At 39.7% G+C, this 20,521-nt stretch overlaps 1 protein-coding gene across 2 annotated transcripts in view; it reads right to left on the reverse strand.

Annotated features, from left to right (window-relative positions):
* Positions 1-20,521, reverse strand: part of Ppp2r2a (protein phosphatase 2 regulatory subunit Balpha) — a 58,557-nt gene that overhangs the window by 10,176 nt on the left and 27,860 nt on the right. Inside the window, exons 3-7 of one of the 2 annotated variants that reach the window (XM_036199309.1) lie at positions 18,473-18,570; positions 17,559-17,629; positions 5,623-5,788; positions 1,430-1,542; positions 524-701 (exon numbers count right to left, since the gene is read on the reverse strand). In XM_036199309.1, the coding sequence (XP_036055202.1) occupies positions 524-683 (160 nt within the window). In that variant the 5' untranslated portion in view covers positions 684-701; positions 1,430-1,542; positions 5,623-5,788; positions 17,559-17,629; positions 18,473-18,570. The remainder of the gene's footprint in view (positions 1-523; positions 702-1,429; positions 1,543-5,622; positions 5,789-17,558; positions 17,630-18,472; positions 18,571-20,521) is intronic. The other variant, XM_036199308.1, reaches the window with a different exon arrangement.

Here is a 20,521-nt window from a genome sequence, read left to right on the forward strand (position 1 = left end):
TTATGAGCAAATCCCAGAAATGTTAAAATGTGTTTATTTTTTCTTCTTTTTAATGAGTCTTATCATATATATATGGCCTATGCTGGCCTGGAACTCTTGTTCCTCCAGCCTCAGCCCACTGAATGCTAGGATTGTTAAGACAACACTATTACACACAGGCAGTAATAAATCTTTAAACAGTTTCATGTCCCAACATTAATGAGAATATTTTTGTAATTAAAAATCTTAAATATATTAGAAATACAGCAAAACACTTGACTTCAATTTTCTTAGGCACAAAAGACATTCCCTAGAACTCCATAAATTCTATTTTGGGATTAGCTCGTATGATACTTATTTTTATTTTCTCATTATGCTAACTTTTTCTCAGTTATAATTACTTAGAAGATAGGGTGGGGAGATGCCACAAAGATGGAAAGATATTACAAAGCAAAGGACTCAGATACATGGAAAGAGAAGATAAATCTAATATGGACACAATATTTCTTTACAAAACACCAAATTAAACAAATCAAATGGATACTAAAACTCCTGTCTGTAATTTCCAGATGCCAGAGATTAATCCGCAAATCATCCGCTGATAAGTAGGTTTCATAATCACTATTGATAGAAATTGAGTTGATGTGGTAGGTATGAGCATTGGCAAATATTCTCCGTGGACTGGCCTCCACCATTAGATCCATGGGCCTAAATACTGGCACCTGTCAACAAAAATGAAAATGCAGATTCACAAGACCATTACTCTACTTTTGAGAATACAAAAGCGTAGGAGAATTAACAATGAAGATTTTGGTTTTTTTTTAAAGCCACTAATGTTGGTTCTGTTTAAGCACTAAAATGGGAGAAAGAAAAATAAATAATCTGAACAACTACCTTCTTCAGGAAGAAACAATACTAGCTTACAAATCATAGTTCTGGTATAAAACTAGTACATGTTTATGGTTTGAATTAACAAGGCTAAAAAGGAAAATCTAGTTTCCTATTCTTAGTATCTTTAGCATAAACTGTAAGGTTCTGTCCATTTCTACTTTCTGAGCTCCAAAGAAGCTTACATTGTAATGACTAAGATTCCAACTCTGAAAGCCAAAACCAGTGATTAAATAGTAGCAGTCTATGTGCCGCCCAGCTCTGTCCCCAGCAGCAGTTGAGACTTCTGCATAGCTGTTTTCTGTTTCAATGAGAAAGAGACAGTGTCTCATAAAGAACTGTCCACCTGTGGAGCTGGGAACAGAGTCCTAATGGCTTCTGCTTGGTAGCCAGGCTACAGAAATACTGACAAAAATCCAATCCAAGGCATTTTAATTTCTTTGAAGTCAGGGTCTCTTTCTAGCCCTGACTGTTGTGGAACCCACACTATGAAGACCAAGCTGGCCTCCAATTCAGAGATCCACCCTGTGATAGGACTGAGTCATTTGTATTAAGTGCTTACCCGTAATGTAGTGACAGTAGTAGGATCTCTATACCTTCCATCTTCCTCTTTCAAGTTATAACCTTCTGGTCTTTTATCTCTTTCACTGATTTTCCATAATTTTATTGTTTTATCTAGGGAAAGAATGAAGAAAGTCTTTAAAAAATAATTGATAGAAAAGCTATTTTAAAATATTTTAAGTATGCCATGTAATAATTCACATAAAGAATTTTTACTCCCCCGACCCTTTCTTTCGACAAGGTTTCAGTGGGTAGCCTTGACTATCCTAGAACTTGCTATACAAACCAGGCCAGCTTCAAACTCAAAAAGATCTTCCTATCTTTTGTCTTCCAAATGCTGGGATTAAAGGCACAGGCAATCGTAGCAGGCTGTTTTGTTTGTAGACAGGGTTTCACTCTGTAAACCAGGCTTCCCTAGAACTCTTACACAGCTCAGGTGCTGGGATTAAAAGAGTGTCCCCCCCACAAGCTACTCTTAACAACAACAAAAAGAATCCATGTGCCTTTCCATCATCAAGTCTAATTAAGAGTTCCAACTTTCAAAAGTAAATGTATATGTATAAATACATGACTATGTACACAAGCATGTGTGTGCATACTTGCCCAGCATTCAATGTTAAAGGCAGAAAGTATGCAATTGGACTCAGCACTTCCTATTACTAAACTCAACTGGCAAGGCCCAGCTCCTTGGATCCCATCAAAATATATCTTATGGAAGACCAGAATCCTTGATAGCATAGAATGATTTCTTTGAATTTGCCCTTTCTCCTCTTGGATCAGTGATTCCCTAAATACAAAACAGGGACCTCCGCCGGGCGGTGGTGGCACATGCCTTTAATCCCAGCACTTGGGAGGCAGAGGCAGGCTGTGAGTTCAAGGCCAGCCTAGTCACCAAAGCGAGTTCCAGGAAAGGTTGGAAACTACACAGAGAAACCCCATCTTGAGAAAAAACAAAAAAACAAAACAAAAGGGGGGGGGGGGGACCTGGAAACAGTGATTAAAAGTAAATCCTCACTGGGTGATCTGGGTGATGGTGCCACATGCCTGTGATCTCAGCATTTAGGAGGCAGAGGAAGGCCTATCTTTGTAAGATATTTTATATATTTATATATATGATTTATTTGTTTATTATGTATACAGAAGAGGGCGTCGGATCTCATTACAGATGGTGTGAGCCACCATGTGAACTCAGGACCTCTGGAAGAGTAGTCAGTGCTCTTAACCTCTGAGCCATCTCTCTAGCCCATATATATATATTTTACCTTGGAATAAATTTAGACTTACAGAAAGATTCAAAGATAGGTGTGTTCTCATATACATTTTACCCAGTCTCTCTAATGTCAACATCTTAAGCAACAATGACATACTTGTCAAAACCATGTGGCAAAGTTTGTTTTGTGGAAATGCAGCTTTATGTGTGTTTTAAAACTTCTTGCCAAAAGCTTTGAGAACAACCTATTTACTAGGGGCTCATGTTCAACATGGTAATCAGGTGTCCTGGGTGTAGAAGAATTACCAGGACTCAGGGAGAGGCAAATGAAGTTTTTTGTTTTTAAATTTGCACTTAATTTTAAGTGTATGGATTTGGTCTACATGCATATTATGTGAACCATGTATATTCCTGGTACCCACAGAATACAGAAGAGGGTGTTGGATCCCCTGGGACTGGAGTTGGAGAGAAACCAAACTTGGGGGGCTCTTAACTAGTGAACCATCTTTCCAACCCAAGGATTTTGTTTGTAAGACTTGATGCAGTTATCACAAGTAATATCTATCTTTTTACTGGCATAAAGACCACTGTTGGGGGAGGGCTATGATGCTGTATCTCACAGTTAACAAGGACCATACTATAAATGCTGACATCTCCCAAATGTTTTCTTTCCCTCAAAGTGTTGGGTGTAGCTCAAGTCCTTCTCTTCCTATACCTCCTCTATCCCTGCTTCATACTCAGACACAATGATTTATAAAATGCTGACTTTTTTTTTTTGCTTTGTTTTTATTTTATGTACATTTTCTTTTCCTGCATGTCTGTGTGACGGTGCCAGATCCCCTGGAACTGGAGTTACAGATAGTTTTAAGCTGCCATGTGGGTGCTGGGAGTTGAACCCAGGTCCTCTGGAAGAGCAGTCAGTGCTCTTAACCACAGAGCTATCTCTCCAGCCCATAAAATGCTGACCTTTTTTAATACTGTCATATTGAACCCTATTTTCAAATACATACACACAATTCCCTAAGGTATCAGTTCTGTCTTATTTAGAAATCAGCAATAACAACAACAACAAAAAAATGCAATTTGTTCTATCAGGCCTATAGTGATTTAAATAATCATGGCCCCCATAGGCTCATTTATTTGAATGTTTAGTCACCAGGGAATGGTAGTGTTTGAAAGGATTAGGAGGTGTGGCCTCATTGGAAGAGGTGTGTCACTGGGGGTGGGCTTTGAGGTTTCAAAATCCCATGCTCATTCTCCACCCCTACCCCCACTCCAACTCCCAGCTTGCAGATCGGGATGTAGTTCTCAAATACTTCTCTGGCACCATACCATACCTGCCGTCATGGTTCCAACCATAATAGATCAGCCCTCTGAAACTGTAAGCAAACCTCAATGAAATGCTTTCTTTTGTAAGAGTTGTCCTGGTGTCTCTTCACTGCAACAGAACAGTGACTGAGACACGGCCTTAAATAATATGTAAAAGTGGTCAGTATTTTCAAATGTAGGCACCCAGTGTTTAGAGATATTGTCTGTCTACAGATACAGACTATAGACTTATAGAACCCTGGCCTAGTCATGAGAACTCCTAGTAGCCTCACCCTGCAAACAGCCCCCAAGTGCTCAGTGCCTAAATTAAGGCTCATCACAGTTGGGTACAGTGACTTACACTTAATATCCCCCAATCTCAAAGCCAAACAAAGGCAATGTTTATTTGGTGACACTTTTGCTAGAAAAGCAAGACAAGGCAGTCTGCAGAAGCTGCATCTGGACATACATAAGTGAATGATAACTAATGATTTGCAATGAGGAAGGGAAGGGAGACTTGAGCCCCTACTGGGCCTCATTACACTACTGTTTCTACTTGAACTCTTGAAGGCCTGTATTCTCCCTTTAGAAAAAGTAAAAATATGAACTGCCATGAGGTCTTGTGGCCCAAGCTTGCAATCCCAGCCTGGGGAAGCTAAAGCTAGCCTGGGCTAAAATTTAAGATTGCCTCATTACCTCCCTTGCCTCATATTTACAAAGTACTATTTTGTATGAAAAAAAAAGCAGAAGATGGGGTTAAAAAAATGTAATTGGGAAAAAATAGGGCCTTGAGGAGGCAAATTTGTGGAATCAGGAGTGGCAATATTTTATGGATTGCATATGGACCTCAAAATTCAATACAATAGACTCCAGGGTATAGAGTGGATGAGGCGAGCTCTAGTTATCTTCAACTGTGTTTGTCACCCTAAGTCATGAGTCTACACTCTGCAAACAGAAAGGTATAAGTGCTAAGATTTGCTTCTAATAATAGCTAGATGAGAAAACATGAGATTTCTGCTACCATGTGTCAGCCTCAAAAAAGTTTTAATCTAAATTTTTCTAGACCACGCCACCCAGATCTCCAAATACCACCCTCATCTCTTTAATCTCAAGGTCCCAGTGATGGGGGAAGGGAGAGAAATCACTCAACTCTAATTTGTCATACAGGACTTCAAATTTTGGCCTCCATCTCATACAGCTCTAAGCCTCAATAACAACTTTCCATGTACACAAGTACAGTTAGTATAAGAATCTTCTTCCAGCCATGTGGCTTTGTTGAGAAGAAAGTGATATGCTAATGGAAGTCAAAGACGAATTCTCTCCTAGAGATCATCCTGGCACAGAAACTGTCCTTTGCCCAGTTTAGAAATGAAAAGGAAGGGAAATGAACACTTTCTGAACACTGGTTCTTCATGCATGCCAAAGTACCGCATTACTATGTATTCATAACCGTACTACAATACAAACACTACTGTCTCTACGTCTGCTGGTAAGAAAGTCAACTCCGTGTTCTGGATCAGCCTAAATAGAAATTGGTACCCTAGAATCTGAAACCTGCAAGTCAACAATGAAAGAAACAAAAGTAGTAGGCTTTACATTCAGTACAGGGAAGGGGCTGTATCCTCTGTAGGACGTGTGCCCACGTAGGTGCCTGAAAACAGAAGGTGCACACTTACCATTGGTAGACAATAGAAACTGGGCAGCATTTTTCTGGGGTAACCACCTAATTTTGTTGATCTTCTCTTCTATTTCTAAGCTTTTCAAGTAGTCAAATTCTGGCTCATGGCTCTGGAAGGTGCTGTAAACATTGTATTCTCCTCTGCTATGAGACTGGATTTTGTTCTACAACAGAAAAAAAATATTTGGACTATGTTGAAATACATATCTAACCATATTCAACTCCAACAGACTTTGAAATTGTTGATAAGCCCACCAGGCAGCTCTATTTTATATATTATCACACCACTTTCTGTATTTAAAGTCCTTCGAGGAGTAAGAAAGCTTTACAAAGAATAAAAAAACACTTCGTAAGTAAATCCATTCAATAGGCAGTGGACCAAAAATACAGACTAATTTGATAAACTTGCATACTAAATAAATGGTTATACTGTTAAGAAATCTCAACACCACAAAATGGATACCATCTAAAATGTAAAAACTAAGGAGACAATGCTCAGAAACAGCTATTTATCTGCTTTGTTAGCTAACGTGAAGATTGGTATTGTCTGTTCTGAAGCCTCCTTTCTGTATTTTGAAAACCCCTTAAGATAGGTGCTCTCATAAACCCAACCAACACCATGTGACCCTTACTACCCATCCTGAGAACACTGTGAGGGAGAACACTGCTATCAATCGAGGATGTATCAGCACCCTGGTGATGCCTGCCTGAACCTCTGCTACACAGCTTACTCTCCTGAGTTCTGATCACAGGAACCTTACACACTGATGCTTCCTTACTTTTTCACTTAGCATCAGTCTGCCGAAACAGACTGGTCAGCTGAAGGGATTAATGTGAACACTACTTGTGAAAGGCTGCAGTTAACACCAGTACCCCAGCAAGTGCAAACTATAATCAAGCAATCAGAAAAACGTTCATGAAAAATACTGTTGAAAAATCTTATTCAAAAAAGATTGGAAACTTGGGAAAATAGTTTAAAATAAAAATGTAATTTTACAGATAGACTTAACTGTTTTAAAGAAAACTGAGTTATCAACTGAAATGTTTACAGCTGTAACCTGTTCCCCATCCACATCAGAAGAAAACTGTTCAACTCTCTTGGAAACACACACTTTGGTTTGTTTTTCTAACAGGGTCCTTAGGACTGTTAATAACTGTCAGTTATTCTTGGGCACACCAATTATCAGTGAGCGGGTCCGCCAATGTTAAGAATGCCGAGCGTACCAGTAACATACTCAATTTGGGGGGTATGCTGATTTTTATATCCTATTTAAACAAGGAACAATTGTATATAGTACTATGACTATCTAAGGCTAAAAAGGGATGGATAGTTAACAGAATCCTGTGTCACAAGTATATACACTTCAAGTACAGTATATAGAATAAAGAGAAACTACACACCGTATTTAATAAAAAAATGCAAATCCATGGAATCAAAATTCTCAGAAACAGAACCAAAATACCATCCTACAGACTCAAGAATCACAAAAAGTTCACACGACCTATTACAAGCTCCCAAAACAAAATCAAGGAGGAGTCTGGTAGCTACAGACTTTAAGTACCTTTTCCAAGGGAAAAAAAATCCCACAGAGAAAACTGTATCTAAAAGTTAAAAGAAGCCACACACCACTGCACTACAGAAGAACAGTAAAGAACACAGTTAACAGGCAAAATGGCCTAGCACTAACAAAAAGATAACTCAGACTACAGAAATGAGCTTGCCGCCAGTCCTGACCTTTCCTCCAACACAAGAACCTGTGCTTAGATTAAGTGACCATGGCAGCAGTGTTCTCTAATGATAGTGCACAAGTATGAAAATAAGAAAGTCTTACGTCTTCAACACAGATCAAAGTCAGAAAAAGGCTTTCTGGGTTTCACAAAAACAGCAACAACAAAAAATCAGCTCTCCTACATCACGGAGAATTATGATGCACTCTAAAATGTATTACGCTTGGGTTTTCTTCCATGGCCTTTCTTGCCACATCCCCTTTTTCTTAGTTTGCCCTTTGATCACAAGAAATCTATTCCTCATCAGATGCTCTATTTGTGTGAAATCTTCTGTAAGCAATGTAAAGTGGTTTATCCTCAACAGTAGCAGCCAGAAGAATGAAGGGAGGGGTGCTTGGGGCAGCCAAGGGGGCTCAGAGGTGCACAACAGGCCACATAGAAAGGGCTTCAGAAGGAAGCTCCAAGACCTACTTAGATTCACTCCACACAGCACATTCCCAAGAGCAACAGAAGAGAAAGAGAACCTGTCCTAACAAGACTCGGCAGAGTGCAGCGAGGAAGTCAGAGCCACACTCAACAGGGACAAGGAGAGATGCAAACAAGGCACACACGCCAAGAGGGGGCCAGGCTTGGATTCTGACCATGAGAGCCTTGCTGGGCAGCATCCACCGGCAACCAGGCCCCTATCTCAAGCCAAAACCACATTACAGACACGAAGGTGAGTGAGTGACTATAATTCTAGGACAACTGTCTGCTACCTGCTACATGGGAAGAAAGCACTGGTCACACAACAAACACCTAAAATATGGCTACTATAATCAAAGGGAAATTCACTCACTCCTTCATTCACTCCAGCTTTGCTATGTAAACCAGGATTGCCTTGGGCCTGTGATTCTCCCCATCAGCCTCCCCTGTGCTGGATTACAGGCGCGCACCACAACTCTTGGATGGGATGACTGTCTTGCTAGCTCATTCATTCATTCATTTTCCAGCTTTTAAGATGGGTTTATTGGTTACTTGCGTGAAAACCTCACCATTGAAAAGTCCAAGCTCCATCCATTTTTGCATCTTCCATACTTCAGCATTTCTAAAATGGCATCCCAGTGTAGCAGGAAAGCATAGTGCCAAGAATCTCAGGTGGAGGCCTTGGGAATATCAGCAGCCTCATTATCACAGCCCTAACTACCGTATGGTATTTTCTCTTCACTCCCCTACCACGACAACAGGGGGTTGGCTTATCTATTCGTTAATAAACTAGACTGTAAATGGCCACATGACCAGTGGCTACACACTAAACAATATAGCTCTAAGTCATCATGGGAGTAGCATCCAGGATCTTATGTCAGAAAAGTATTTTCAACTGGATTCATATTAATAACCTGTTTATAGAAACATATCATCTAGTAAAAAGAAAAGGCAAGCCAAACCATGGGACACACTGTCAACTAATGTACTTTACGATGAGTTCTTGTGTAAAGTATACAAAGCCCATAAATCATTTAAAAAAAAAAAGACAGCCCCAACAGCTTACTGGAGTTTTTAAAACTATCTACTAAAGATATCCAAAATTCACTAATACGTTAAGTCTCCCAAGTGCTGAGATTATAGGTGTGTGACACTACCTTGCCTCTCGACCTCAATGCCCCAGCAATAGTAGAAATTAAAGCTGCAGTAGTATACATTATACACAGATATCAGCCGCCTCTCATGTACTCCCTCTTATCCTGTATCACTTCTTTCTGTCATCCTTGTCCTTCTTTTTACTTAATTGCAACTTCCCACAGATCTTTAAAATCTGTAGACCTAACATTATACCAACTTTCCTTCCTCAACTTCAATTTTTTCTTCAAAGTCAATCTAATATTTATTTCTTATGCTTGTTCACCCTATTACTCCTAATCTTATTAAGTAAAAATCTAAGTGTAATCCATACCTATTAAAGTAAAAGAGGCCACTATTACTATCACCACACAGCTGTGGCCTCAACTCCCAGTTGGTCCTACTTGGGGAATAGCACAGCTCTTAAACCAGGCACCCTGAACTCCTAGAACGAACACACTCAACTCTACTATATTCAAGTCCCATTTGCAGAACTCCTCCAAAACTTAGTCATTGTAATGGCACCTAGTGAGAATAAATCAGACGTAATCCCAGACAAAGAATTCAAAATAGTGTTCAAAGACACAATCAAACAGTTGAATGAAATAAGGAAGGCAATGGATAAGAACCAAGAATTCAAAGAGAAACACTGAAGAAAAACTAATCTCAAATGTGAGAAATAAAAAGTCCCATGATGTCTCAGCAATATAACAGATCAAGGAAAATAGAGTATCTGAGTTTCTTGAATACAGGGTGGAAGAATCAGAACAGCCCAACTATGAAAAGGATAAAATAATGAGGTACCAGTGAGAATTACAAGACACACACTCACTCTGAAAAGAGCAAGTTTAACGCTTATGGCCATGCTTAGAGAGGCACAGAAAATATTTTCCAAGATCAAAAAAATTCTCAGGAAGAGGTGACACAGGAGGCATTCAGAACACAGACAGAAGAACATCCCTCATCAAACCACCATTCCAACACCAAATACACAAAACAAAGAAAGTAATCTCAAAGCAGCAAGAGCACAGCAGCCAAGCAACCAAAACTTGCAAAACCAGGAAGTCTCAGCTCTGAAAGTAACCAATGCCAATCCGGACTACTCCATCCAGCAAACTGTATGTCATAGCAGAAGGAAAAATAAAAATTCCCACAATGAAAATAAAAAGTGGGCTGGAGAGATAGTTCGGAGGTTAGGAGCACTTCTAGAGGTCCTGCGTTTAATTTCCAGCAACCACATGGTGGCTCACAACTATCTATAATGAGATATGGTGCTCTCTTCTGGTATGCAGGCATACCTGCAGAGAGAACACTGCATAATAAATACATAAATAAATCTTTAAAAAAAAAAAAAGACTAAAGCAACTTATGACCACGAGATAGGCTTCACAGAAGATATCTAAAGGGAGAGAAAAGCGAACCCATTTACAAGGCCACAAGAGGAATAAACAACACTAGAGTAACAGTTATTTCTTTTCAAAATAAAGATACCTTCGCCCATACCCAGCAGGAAGCAATGTTAAGTATAAGACACCCACATTCCCAAACACAACTGCACACCCTAACCCTACTAGTCCCAGTACAACAGTAGTGGGTCAGCCAGGTAAGAATATAGAAAAAGAGTTTAAAAATCAAATGACATCACAGATCGAATGAACTTAACAGACACCTACAAAGCATTCCTTCCATTCAAACACTGTAGAATTCACTTTCTTAGGAGCTCATGGAACTTTCTCTGAAAACTGATCACATCTCTTTCAGACAGGAAGCATGTCTTAAACATAGGAAAACAAAAACAATTCATTGCATTGTATTTGATGACAATAGAGTAAAGCACAAAGTTAACAGCAAGATAAACTCATTCGCATACACTACCTCATGAAGATTAAGCAACACACTAAAATCAAGAAGGAAAGAAAAACATTTCTAGGATCAAATAAAAATGAAAGTATTAACATATCCAACCCTATGTGATATGATGAAGGCAGTCTTAGGGGGGAAGTTTAGAGCTCTAGGCACCTGCAGTAACAAGTTAGAGAAATTACTCAACACACTGGAAAACAAACAAACAAACAAATCAGCAGGTGGGAAGAGACAGTGAAGATCAGAGTATAAATTAGCAAAAGGGAAACCAAACAACAATCAATCAACCACAGGGCTAGTTCTCTGAGAGGGAAAACAAGATAGACAAACCCCTAGCCAAACTAACCAAAAGTGAGAGAAGAAGACCCAGATCAATAAAATTAGAAATGAAAGAAATCTATTACAGTGGATACCAATGAAATTCAGAAATCTGCTAAGTCTTACCTAAGAAAACATGTAGTCAATAACTTAGGAAAGTCGCAAAGAAATGGATGCATTTTTAGAAAACTGTTCTACCAAATCAAGATGAGATAAATTTAAACACATCTACAAGGAGCAGTGAGATTGAAGCAGTAATTAAAAATCCTAACCTGCTGGGCAGTGGTGGTGCACACCTTTAATCCCAGCACTTGGCAGGCAGAGCCAGGCAGATCTCTGTGAGTTTGAGGCCAGCCTGGTCTATAGAGCCAGATCCAGGACAGGCACCAAAACTACACAGAGAAACCCTGTCTCGAAAAAACTGGAAAAAAATAATAAAAATAAAAAAAATCCCCACCAGGGACCAGGAGAAAACTCCCTGAAGTTGTCCCCTGACCTCCGTAAGTCACATGGCATGTGTACATACACACCCAGAAACATACATAAACAGATCATAATTTTGGCACACACCTTTAGGTAGGCAGAGATGGACAAGCTACATAGTGATATCCATTTTTTCTTAAGGTATTCTTTTAAAAAAAAGTCTCCCAACCAAACTAAGTCCAGGGCCAGATGGACTGATTCATTGGAGAATGTTACTAGACATTCAAAGAACACCAATGCTTCTTCATCTATTCCATAAAATAGAGAAGGGAGCCAGGTTACCCTAGTCTTTTTATTATGCTAGTATCACTTTGACACCAAGACCAGACAAAGAAGCAACAAACTTGTAACCCAGACCAACTACCCTGATGAACTTAGATCTAAAACAAAGAAAAACTACATCTTGCTGCCTGAACTTAGGAATATAAACAGATCACATCAAATTGGTTTCACTCCAGAGATGCAGAGGTGGATGGTTAAACATACATAAATTAGTAAATGTTATGAATTGGACAAATGAACGAAAGGACAGAAATCATGTGGCCATCAATACAGATACAGAAATGGCTTTTGACTAATTTCAACATCCCTCCATGCTAAAAGTCCTGGATAGAAAGAATAAATCTCAACATAATACAGGCTATATATATAATACACATCTATAACCAACACTAAATGGGAAAAACCTCAAAGCATCACAATAAAATTAGGAATAAGATACTCCTATTCAATACAGTGATGGAATGAATTCTTAGCTAGGACATAAGACAGGAGAGAACCAGGAACTCTGTGATTAACACTGGCTGCTCTTCTAAAGAACCCACATCCAACCCTCAGCTCTGTGACTCCAGATCCAGAAGATCTAATGCCTTCTTCTGAGGTCCACAGGCATCCTGTATACACGTGATGCACAGACAAACATTCAGGCAAACTACCGATAAACATAAACTTTAAGAAAAGACAAGAGAGGGGCTGAAGAGTGGTTAAGAGCACTGGCTGTTCTTCCATAGGTCCTGAGTTCAATTTCCCAGCACCCACATGGTAGCTCAGAACCATCCATAATGGGATCTGATGCCCTCTTCTAGTGTGCAGGTGTACATGCAGACAGAGCACTCATAAATAAATGAATGAATAAAACTTCAAAGAAAAGTAGAAAAAAACATTAAAAGAGAATGAAATAAAAGGATTATAAAAGGACAGAAAGAAGTCAAAGTATCTCAATTTGCAGATGATATGATTCTGTATCTAAGAGATGCAAAAATACTCCCCCATAACTCTCTGACCTGATAAATACTTTGTGCAAACAAACTGGCAGGACACTAAATTAACATATACAAATCAGTAAGTAGCCTTCCTATACATCAATGACAAATACACTGAGAAAGAAATCAGGGAAGCAATCCCCTTAATTACTAACACTAAGGATATATGAAAAAGCCTTCCAGAACTACTTTGTAAACTAATTTAAAAATATAATTTTAATCAAGGATGAGTTTGAGCTGGGTGGCGGCAGCGCACGTCTTTAATCCCAGCACTCGGGAGGCAGAGGCAGGTGGATCTCTGTGAGTTTGAGGCCAGCCTGGGCTACCAGGAGTTCCAGGAAAGGCACAAAGCTATATATACAGAGAAACCCTGTCTCGGGAGAGGGGGAGGGAGAATGAGTTTGAAGGACAGTACCATGCATAAATGGACAATGCTGCTCTCAGAAGATACAGGTTATGAAATGAAAATCTCAAGGTTATCTCCCTCTAAGTCATTGGTCATGGAGGCCCCAGAAGCACCCGAAACAACACATGCTATTGTCATTGCTCTTGGTTATTCACTGTAAGTAGATGGAAAGATCCTACTGACCAAATACCACAGACTAATTACAGGACAGAGAAACAAATCTGGAACTGATAGAGAAACTTCCCTGCTGGCTAGCTTTCATACAAAAGAGGTGCTGCACAGGCAGCTGGGGAATAAAAAACATCTGTGTTCATATACAGCATGGGCCTTGCATGCTACAACACCAACTTGAATAAGCAAGATGTGCCCACTTACCACAATGACATGGCTGTTACAGAAGTAAGCAACTACTTTGTAGTTGAATTTAAAGGACTGTGCCACAGGAGGCAATTCATGTCTGGTTCTGTAACCTTGACCAGAGAAGGTCATAGTTAAAGGTAGGAGTGGGAGGTCAAGGGGTGGTTCTACTATGCTATTTTGCTGCGTGCTCATGCTGTCCAACTGCCTTCTAAATGTTTATGTTTAGGCCCATAGATTTGTTACACTCTCAACTTTGGTCTGAGAAGCTTCTTTTTGCAGTGGGCAGAAGATAGTAACACAGAGACTAGTTGTTGTGGAATATTAGTGTTACATTGGTTTATGCTGTGGAACATTTGTTTAATAATGCAAAGACTTGTTGCCTTCTTTTCTGTTGCAGTTGTTTAACTCTGTGAAGCTGTGTTACTTTGCCTGTAATAACACCCGATTGGTCTAATAAGAGCAGGGGCTGGGGGAAGCTGAGTAGCCAATAGCTTGGCAGGAGAAAGGATAAGTGGGGCTGGCAGGCAAAGAATAAATGGGAGGAGAAATCTGAAAAAGAGGAAGGGAGAGAAGGAGGATTCAAGGTCAGCCATCCAGCTACACTGCCAGCCAAGGAGTAAGAAGAAAAGTATACAGAAAGAGTGTAAGATAAAAGCCCAGAGGCAAAAAGTAGATGGGATAATTTAACTTAAGAAAAGCTGGCTAGAAACAAACCAAGCTAAGGCCAGGCATTCCTAAGTAAGAGTGACTCCATGTGTTTGGGAGCTGGGTGGCGGGCCCCCAAAAGAGAAAAGAGTAAATAAACAAAAACAAAACAACAACAACAAAAAAAACCAACTACAACTAGTAACTGATCAAAGTGACTGTGAGCTTCAGCCCTAAATATATTAAACTCCTGGGGTTGGGGATTTAGCTCAGTGGTAGAGTGCTTGCCTAGCAAGCACAAGGCCCTGGGTTTGGTCCTCAGCTCTGGGGGGGGGGAAAAAAAAGACACACTATATTAACTCCCTACTCCTGTCCTTGCCTCAGTAAACATCCCAGAAACGATGCAAAGAAGTTAAGAGCCAGAAGCTGGGGAAGAGTGCCAGGAAATGTTTGCTTTCTGGACAAGATCAGGCCATTGTACCAGTTAATTCACAGCAGAGTGGTTACCTGCACAACAAGTCAGCCAGCATTTCAGCATAGATGGGAGAGGGACTTAGGCTCCATGTTTAGCTGACGATCTACTGGCAATCGGTGGATGCTGGGGGAGGGAGGAGTCACTTTTCTTTCAGGATGTAGCCAAGTGGTAGGTTGCCCAGAGTCTGGTGGATGGCCCTACACCCTTGTGTACACATGGACACACTAGCTGGACTATGTCAAAGAAGGGAAGGAGGAGAAAGGAGGAGACAGAGACAGGAAAGTTAAAGGGAGCTTCAGGGAGGAGTGCAAGATAGCAATGTTCAAAAACACATGCAAAAATGAAATTCTCAAGGAATAAACAAAAATACTGGTTAAAAAGAAAGGAACCAGCAAGGTGTGGTAGTGCACACATTTAATCCCAGCACTTGGGATGCAGAGGCAGGAGGATCTTTGTGAGTTCAAGGACAGCCTGGTCTACAGCTAGGTCAGCTAGGGTGACAGTTAAGACCCTATCTCAAAAGAAAAGAACGAAAGCAGTTACTTCAATATTCACCACCTCACCTGAGCATCCCGGGGAAACAACAAAACTCATTACAAATCAAAAGGCAGCTGTCCAACCTTCTAAGACCTGGACTGTGATCATCCCAAAGGGAAACTTTCAGATATTTCTTTTGTTGTCAAAAGCTACTTTAAATTGTAAAAACAAAATAGCCAGATGGGTCATCTATTTCAGGATACACCCAAGAATTTATTTACACACACCATGGCTGTGGTCCTCAGGGAAATCTCTTTACTTTGATCCTCAATTTCCCTACTAAAATAAGCAATATAGCCTTGTTATGGAACTTTTTGGAATTTAACCTAAAAATTAGAAAAAGATCATCTTACTTGCACGAATATAGATGTGAATCCCTCAGCTCTTGCACACACATTCATAAACACTCACAGAGACCCAAAATTATCCCTTAAGACACAGCTAAAACCATGTAAAATTAATTGCCAGAAGTACCTTGATTACTACCAACAAGACAAAGTTTCAGAGGGGAAATCATCACTGCTACTTAACCTATAACTTAAAAACACATTTTATACTAAGTAATTCTAAAAATAATGCATATAAACAAATAAATCCTTTTCTTATCATGGGTTATTATCAAAAGTTAGCCATTCTGCTTATTTCTTCGTAGGACAGTACTTATTTCAAACAGCACTTCAGAATCTTCAGAGAAATTTCAGAAAATAAGAAACTATTCTTTTTTAAAAGAACATTAGCTGGGCAATGGTGGTACACGCCTTTAATCCCAGCACTCAGGAGGCAGAGCCAGGCAGATCTCTGTGAGTTCGAGGCCAGCCTGGTCTACAGAGTGAGTTCCAGGAAAGGTACAAAGCTACACAGAGAAACCCTGTCTCGGAAAAACAAAACAGAAGAACATTATTCATTTCTTTCCACTGGGGGGTGTGCCAGAGAAAAAAGCTGGAGGAACCTGTGGGTGTCTTCTGTCACGTGAGTCCTGAGGCTCAAACTACCAGTCATCAGGCTTGCCTGAAGGGCCTCTACCCACTAAACTGTCTCACAAGGCTGAGACTACTCTCTAATACGGATTACTAGGCTATTTCTAAAAAACTTACACTATTTAAACAATTTCTCTTAAATATGTCAGGTTTTCATTACCAATCACTATCGCTGGGGCTTTTAGAAAGATTTTAGGATACTTTGAAAACTAACAAACTCACATAAGAGCAATCATTTAGCCCTAAATTCCCACTCCTTTTTACATCTGATTTAATAGCAATTTAACACTTACAGAAGGTGAAAATGATTCCATTCTCATGCAAAATATTTCCAAGTTAGCTTTCTGCTGACAACTTCCACTTTAAAATAGCAATGACGGGGTGACTTCAGTGAGGAACCAGAACCCCAGACTGAAAAGCCTATATGCATTACTCTTTGCCTTCTAGATTAAACACAGTAATTGGAACTGATTTTGAAGTTTCTCTTTAAACCAATTGTAGTGGCACACACCCATAATTCTGGGACTTAGAAAGTAGAGCCAGAAGACCCAAGGTCAAATTCTCTGCCAAATTCATTGTTGGCCTAGGCTGTAGGACACACTATCTCAACAAACAACAAAAAGACAAAACCAAAAAGGTTTCTTAAGAGCAGAGAATGTCTAAAGTCTTAAGTAATAAAAGTAACACATTTTGGGGGATCTAACACAAAAAAAGGCAAGGGGAAAATTGAAAAGATACGCCAGAGGCACTATGGCCAGTCTGTTTCTACCTCGATATTTCTGTTTGGAAAGAAAGGAAGCAAGCCCACGTCACCTCTAAGTATTTAAAGATTACTACGGTCACGTTTTTAGCAGTTTGAAACTAGAACAGTGGGCTGGGGATGTGGTTCAGCTGGCACACTGCTTGCCTAGCATGCATAAAGTCCTGGGTTCAATCCCCAGCAAAAATAAAACTGGGCATGGTGGTATAGGCTCATAATCCCAGCACTCCCGGAAATGCAGGCAAGGTCATCAGAAGTTCAAAGCGGTCTTTGGATAAATTTAAGGCCAGTGCGAGCTACCTGACACACTGCCTCAAAACAAAACCAAAAACAGAAAACTGATTCAGCCTTACTTCCCACCAAGATCACTCTCTGCCAGGCAAAGGCTCTGGAGTCTTACTTTCTTCCAACCAAGGAAAAAAAGAGATAAAATTTAAAAAGAAATAAAAGGAGACATTTAGTGTTTGTGCACCTTCTATTCAGACACTATTAATCATTTCTTTTAAAATTAAATTACCTACCTCACGGGGGTGTTGTGAGGATTAATTCATTAGTGTTTCTAAAGCACTTTGAGATCCTCAGGTCAAAGGCGCTATAGAAGTGCAAAGTAGTAGTATTATTACTAGATTCTTTGCTTATTTAAGGAATTTCACAATCCTTTCAAACCTTACCCTGTGTTCTGATTTAGACATTTATCAATATTAACTTCTGAGTATGTTACAGACAGACAGGGACAGATGTCTCAAAGCCAACTGTCTTAGAAGTTATACCTTGACCTAAAATGACTGCAGCGAGCTTGGAAATAGCCAAGGATGACAAACTGCGTCCATACAAAATTTGAGAAATCCTGTCAAATCAGATTTATAAGTGTACATAAGTTGTAAGAAAAACAAAACTGAAATATACTTAACCACAGACTCTGTATTACAAACGTAATTCATAAAAGAGGAAAGGAAACCGCATCCAACTTATTTTAAAAGCTAGCACTGTGTCAAACATTAATGACACGCACATATGTACAAGTGCAACACAGACATCTAAGACCTAGTAACAGTTTTTGTATAAACTGATGATGGTAAAATAATGTGGCTGATTTTCTTCCAGTCAACCTCACCCTCAATTACAGCAGCTAAGCCTTGAGAGAAAGTCAACTTATCACTGAGGGTAAAGGCTTCAAATCTGGTTAAATCTTGGATTAACCCACTAATTCCTACTCTCTTCTCTAACCAAAGGTTTTTACAATTAAAATGGGTTTTCAAATAAAAACAACAAAGGCATACATATACACACACAAAAAGCTAAGAGAAACCATGAGCTATCTGTATACAAAATATTTACTCAGGGTTTTAAAGCTTCACCACCCTGAGGGATTTCTACAGCACAAATTCGTTTCAATATCAAACTGAAAAGGAGACACTGAACTTTCACCACTTACCTCCTGCTCTTGTTGAAAGATGACAACTCTCCCACCTTTATCTCCTGTTGCTAGTAATTCTCCAGAATGATTAAACTCTACTGTAGAAATTATATCTGCTGTATAAGTGAAACAAAAACAAGAAGACATCAGTTTTTGTCCCCCAATTCACTTAGGGTGTTCCTAACAACACTCTAGATCTATGCATCACCCTGGCATCAGAAACAAGATTCGAGGTCTTTTTGTGAACACTTTCATTGGGGGGGAGGGGAATCCCCAAAATAAACCAAAACAAAACGATTCCACCAATCAGAAACATAATAATAAATACCAGACTTGTAAATATTTCTCTTAATTTGTGAATGCAAAGAAATCCATCAAATATCTGTGGGGGTCTTGTTTTGTTTGTCAGGTTTATTATCGCCATGTGTATGTATGACCTACAGAGGAATGAACATGCCGACGTGTGCATGTGGAGGTCAGAGGACAACTCTGTGGCACAGGCTCTCTCCTTCCCTCTTCACACAGGTTCCAGGAACTGGATTTAGGTGCCCAGGCTTGCTCTATGAGCACTTTCCCTCTGAGCCATCTTGAAAGCCCAGGGAAGGTTGGTTTTTTTTTAAATTTTTTTCCTTCCTGTACACCAACTGAACATTGATTATTTTGTGAATTTTCTAACTTATATACTGTTTGTTTGGTCTTTTTTCAAGATTAGCTGAGTAGCTCAAGCTGGCCTCAAACTTGCTATCCTACTCCGAGCTTCTTAAGCACTGGAGTTACAGATAAATGCCACCATACATGGCTTTATTTATATACTGCTGATGAGCATGATGACATTTTTGCTTTTGTTATGTTGGAGATGTTACTATGGATCAACTCTCAAGACTCAAGTACTCTAGACAAGTGCCCATCTCTGTTGCTAGACGTGTTTAAACAAACCCAAAGCCTTCAAAATTAAGGCAGAAAGCCCATATGGTAGTGCAAGCCAGCAATCCCAATATTGGGAGGCAGAGGCAACAGGTGAGTCAAGACTTCAAGACCAGCCTTGACTACCAGCCACGATCTCAAAAACAAACCAACAAAAAAACAACAAAATTCTAAAGCCAGATATTATGGGAGGGAGCATTTTTGATGAAAAAATTATTTCGGATGGAATTCTAATAGCCATAAATCCAAGTCGTATTCCCAAATATTAGTAACACACTTTTGAACACAAAGAAAATAGACATGTTTATTAGAATACACACCATTACAACAAAGACAGAATTATGTCATGAAAGCTTCCAACATGGGGAATACTTTAAGATTTTTAAACTAACGATTCCATGTTTCATAAAAGTGAAAACACTGGCAGAATCATTATACTAAGTGTGATGTATAGTCCAGTACAAAGCATTCAGTTATGTTCTCATAAATAAGAAATGATAAAGACCAAAATACTCTTTAAAGGAGTCTTTCTAAGGACAATAAAAATGTTATTTTACAATAAAGACTGTCTTACTAGCCAGGTGGCCGCCGCCGCATGCCTTTAATCCCAGCACTCGGGAGGCAGAAGCAGGCGGATCTCTGTGAGTTCGAGGCCAGCCCAGGCTACAGAGTGAGTTCCAGGGAAAGCGCCAAAGCTATATAAAGAGAAACCCTGTCTCGAAAAACAAATGAGAGGGGGGGGGGGGGGAGGGAGGGGGGAGGGAGAGGGAGAGAAAGAAAGAGGTGACACAAAGAAGGGAGGGAGGGGGAAGGGAGGGAGGAGGACTGACTCATCTTGGATAAACTGCTGAAGTGTCTAACCATCTGGGTTGTAGGGTCTGGCAAGCTGTACTTCAAAATACAAAATAAAGGCCAAGCTCATGTTGAGCCATGTTCCCAGATGTTATATGCATGTACTTTCAAACGTCATAAAATTCAAGGAAAGATCATTTTAATCCTACTTCCGAGAACTACTATTATTTTAGCATCTCAGCAAATATTGTGTGACTGCACAAACTCAGTACCAAAAGGCAAGTATGTATCTTAAAGCTGCTTATAATACCAATTCCCTAAACGTTACAAAGTAGGTTTGATGCCGTTTGG

Source organism: Onychomys torridus, chromosome 9 (assembly GCF_903995425.1).
Source record: "Onychomys torridus chromosome 9, mOncTor1.1, whole genome shotgun sequence".
Taxonomy (NCBI): domain Eukaryota; kingdom Metazoa; phylum Chordata; class Mammalia; order Rodentia; family Cricetidae; genus Onychomys; species Onychomys torridus.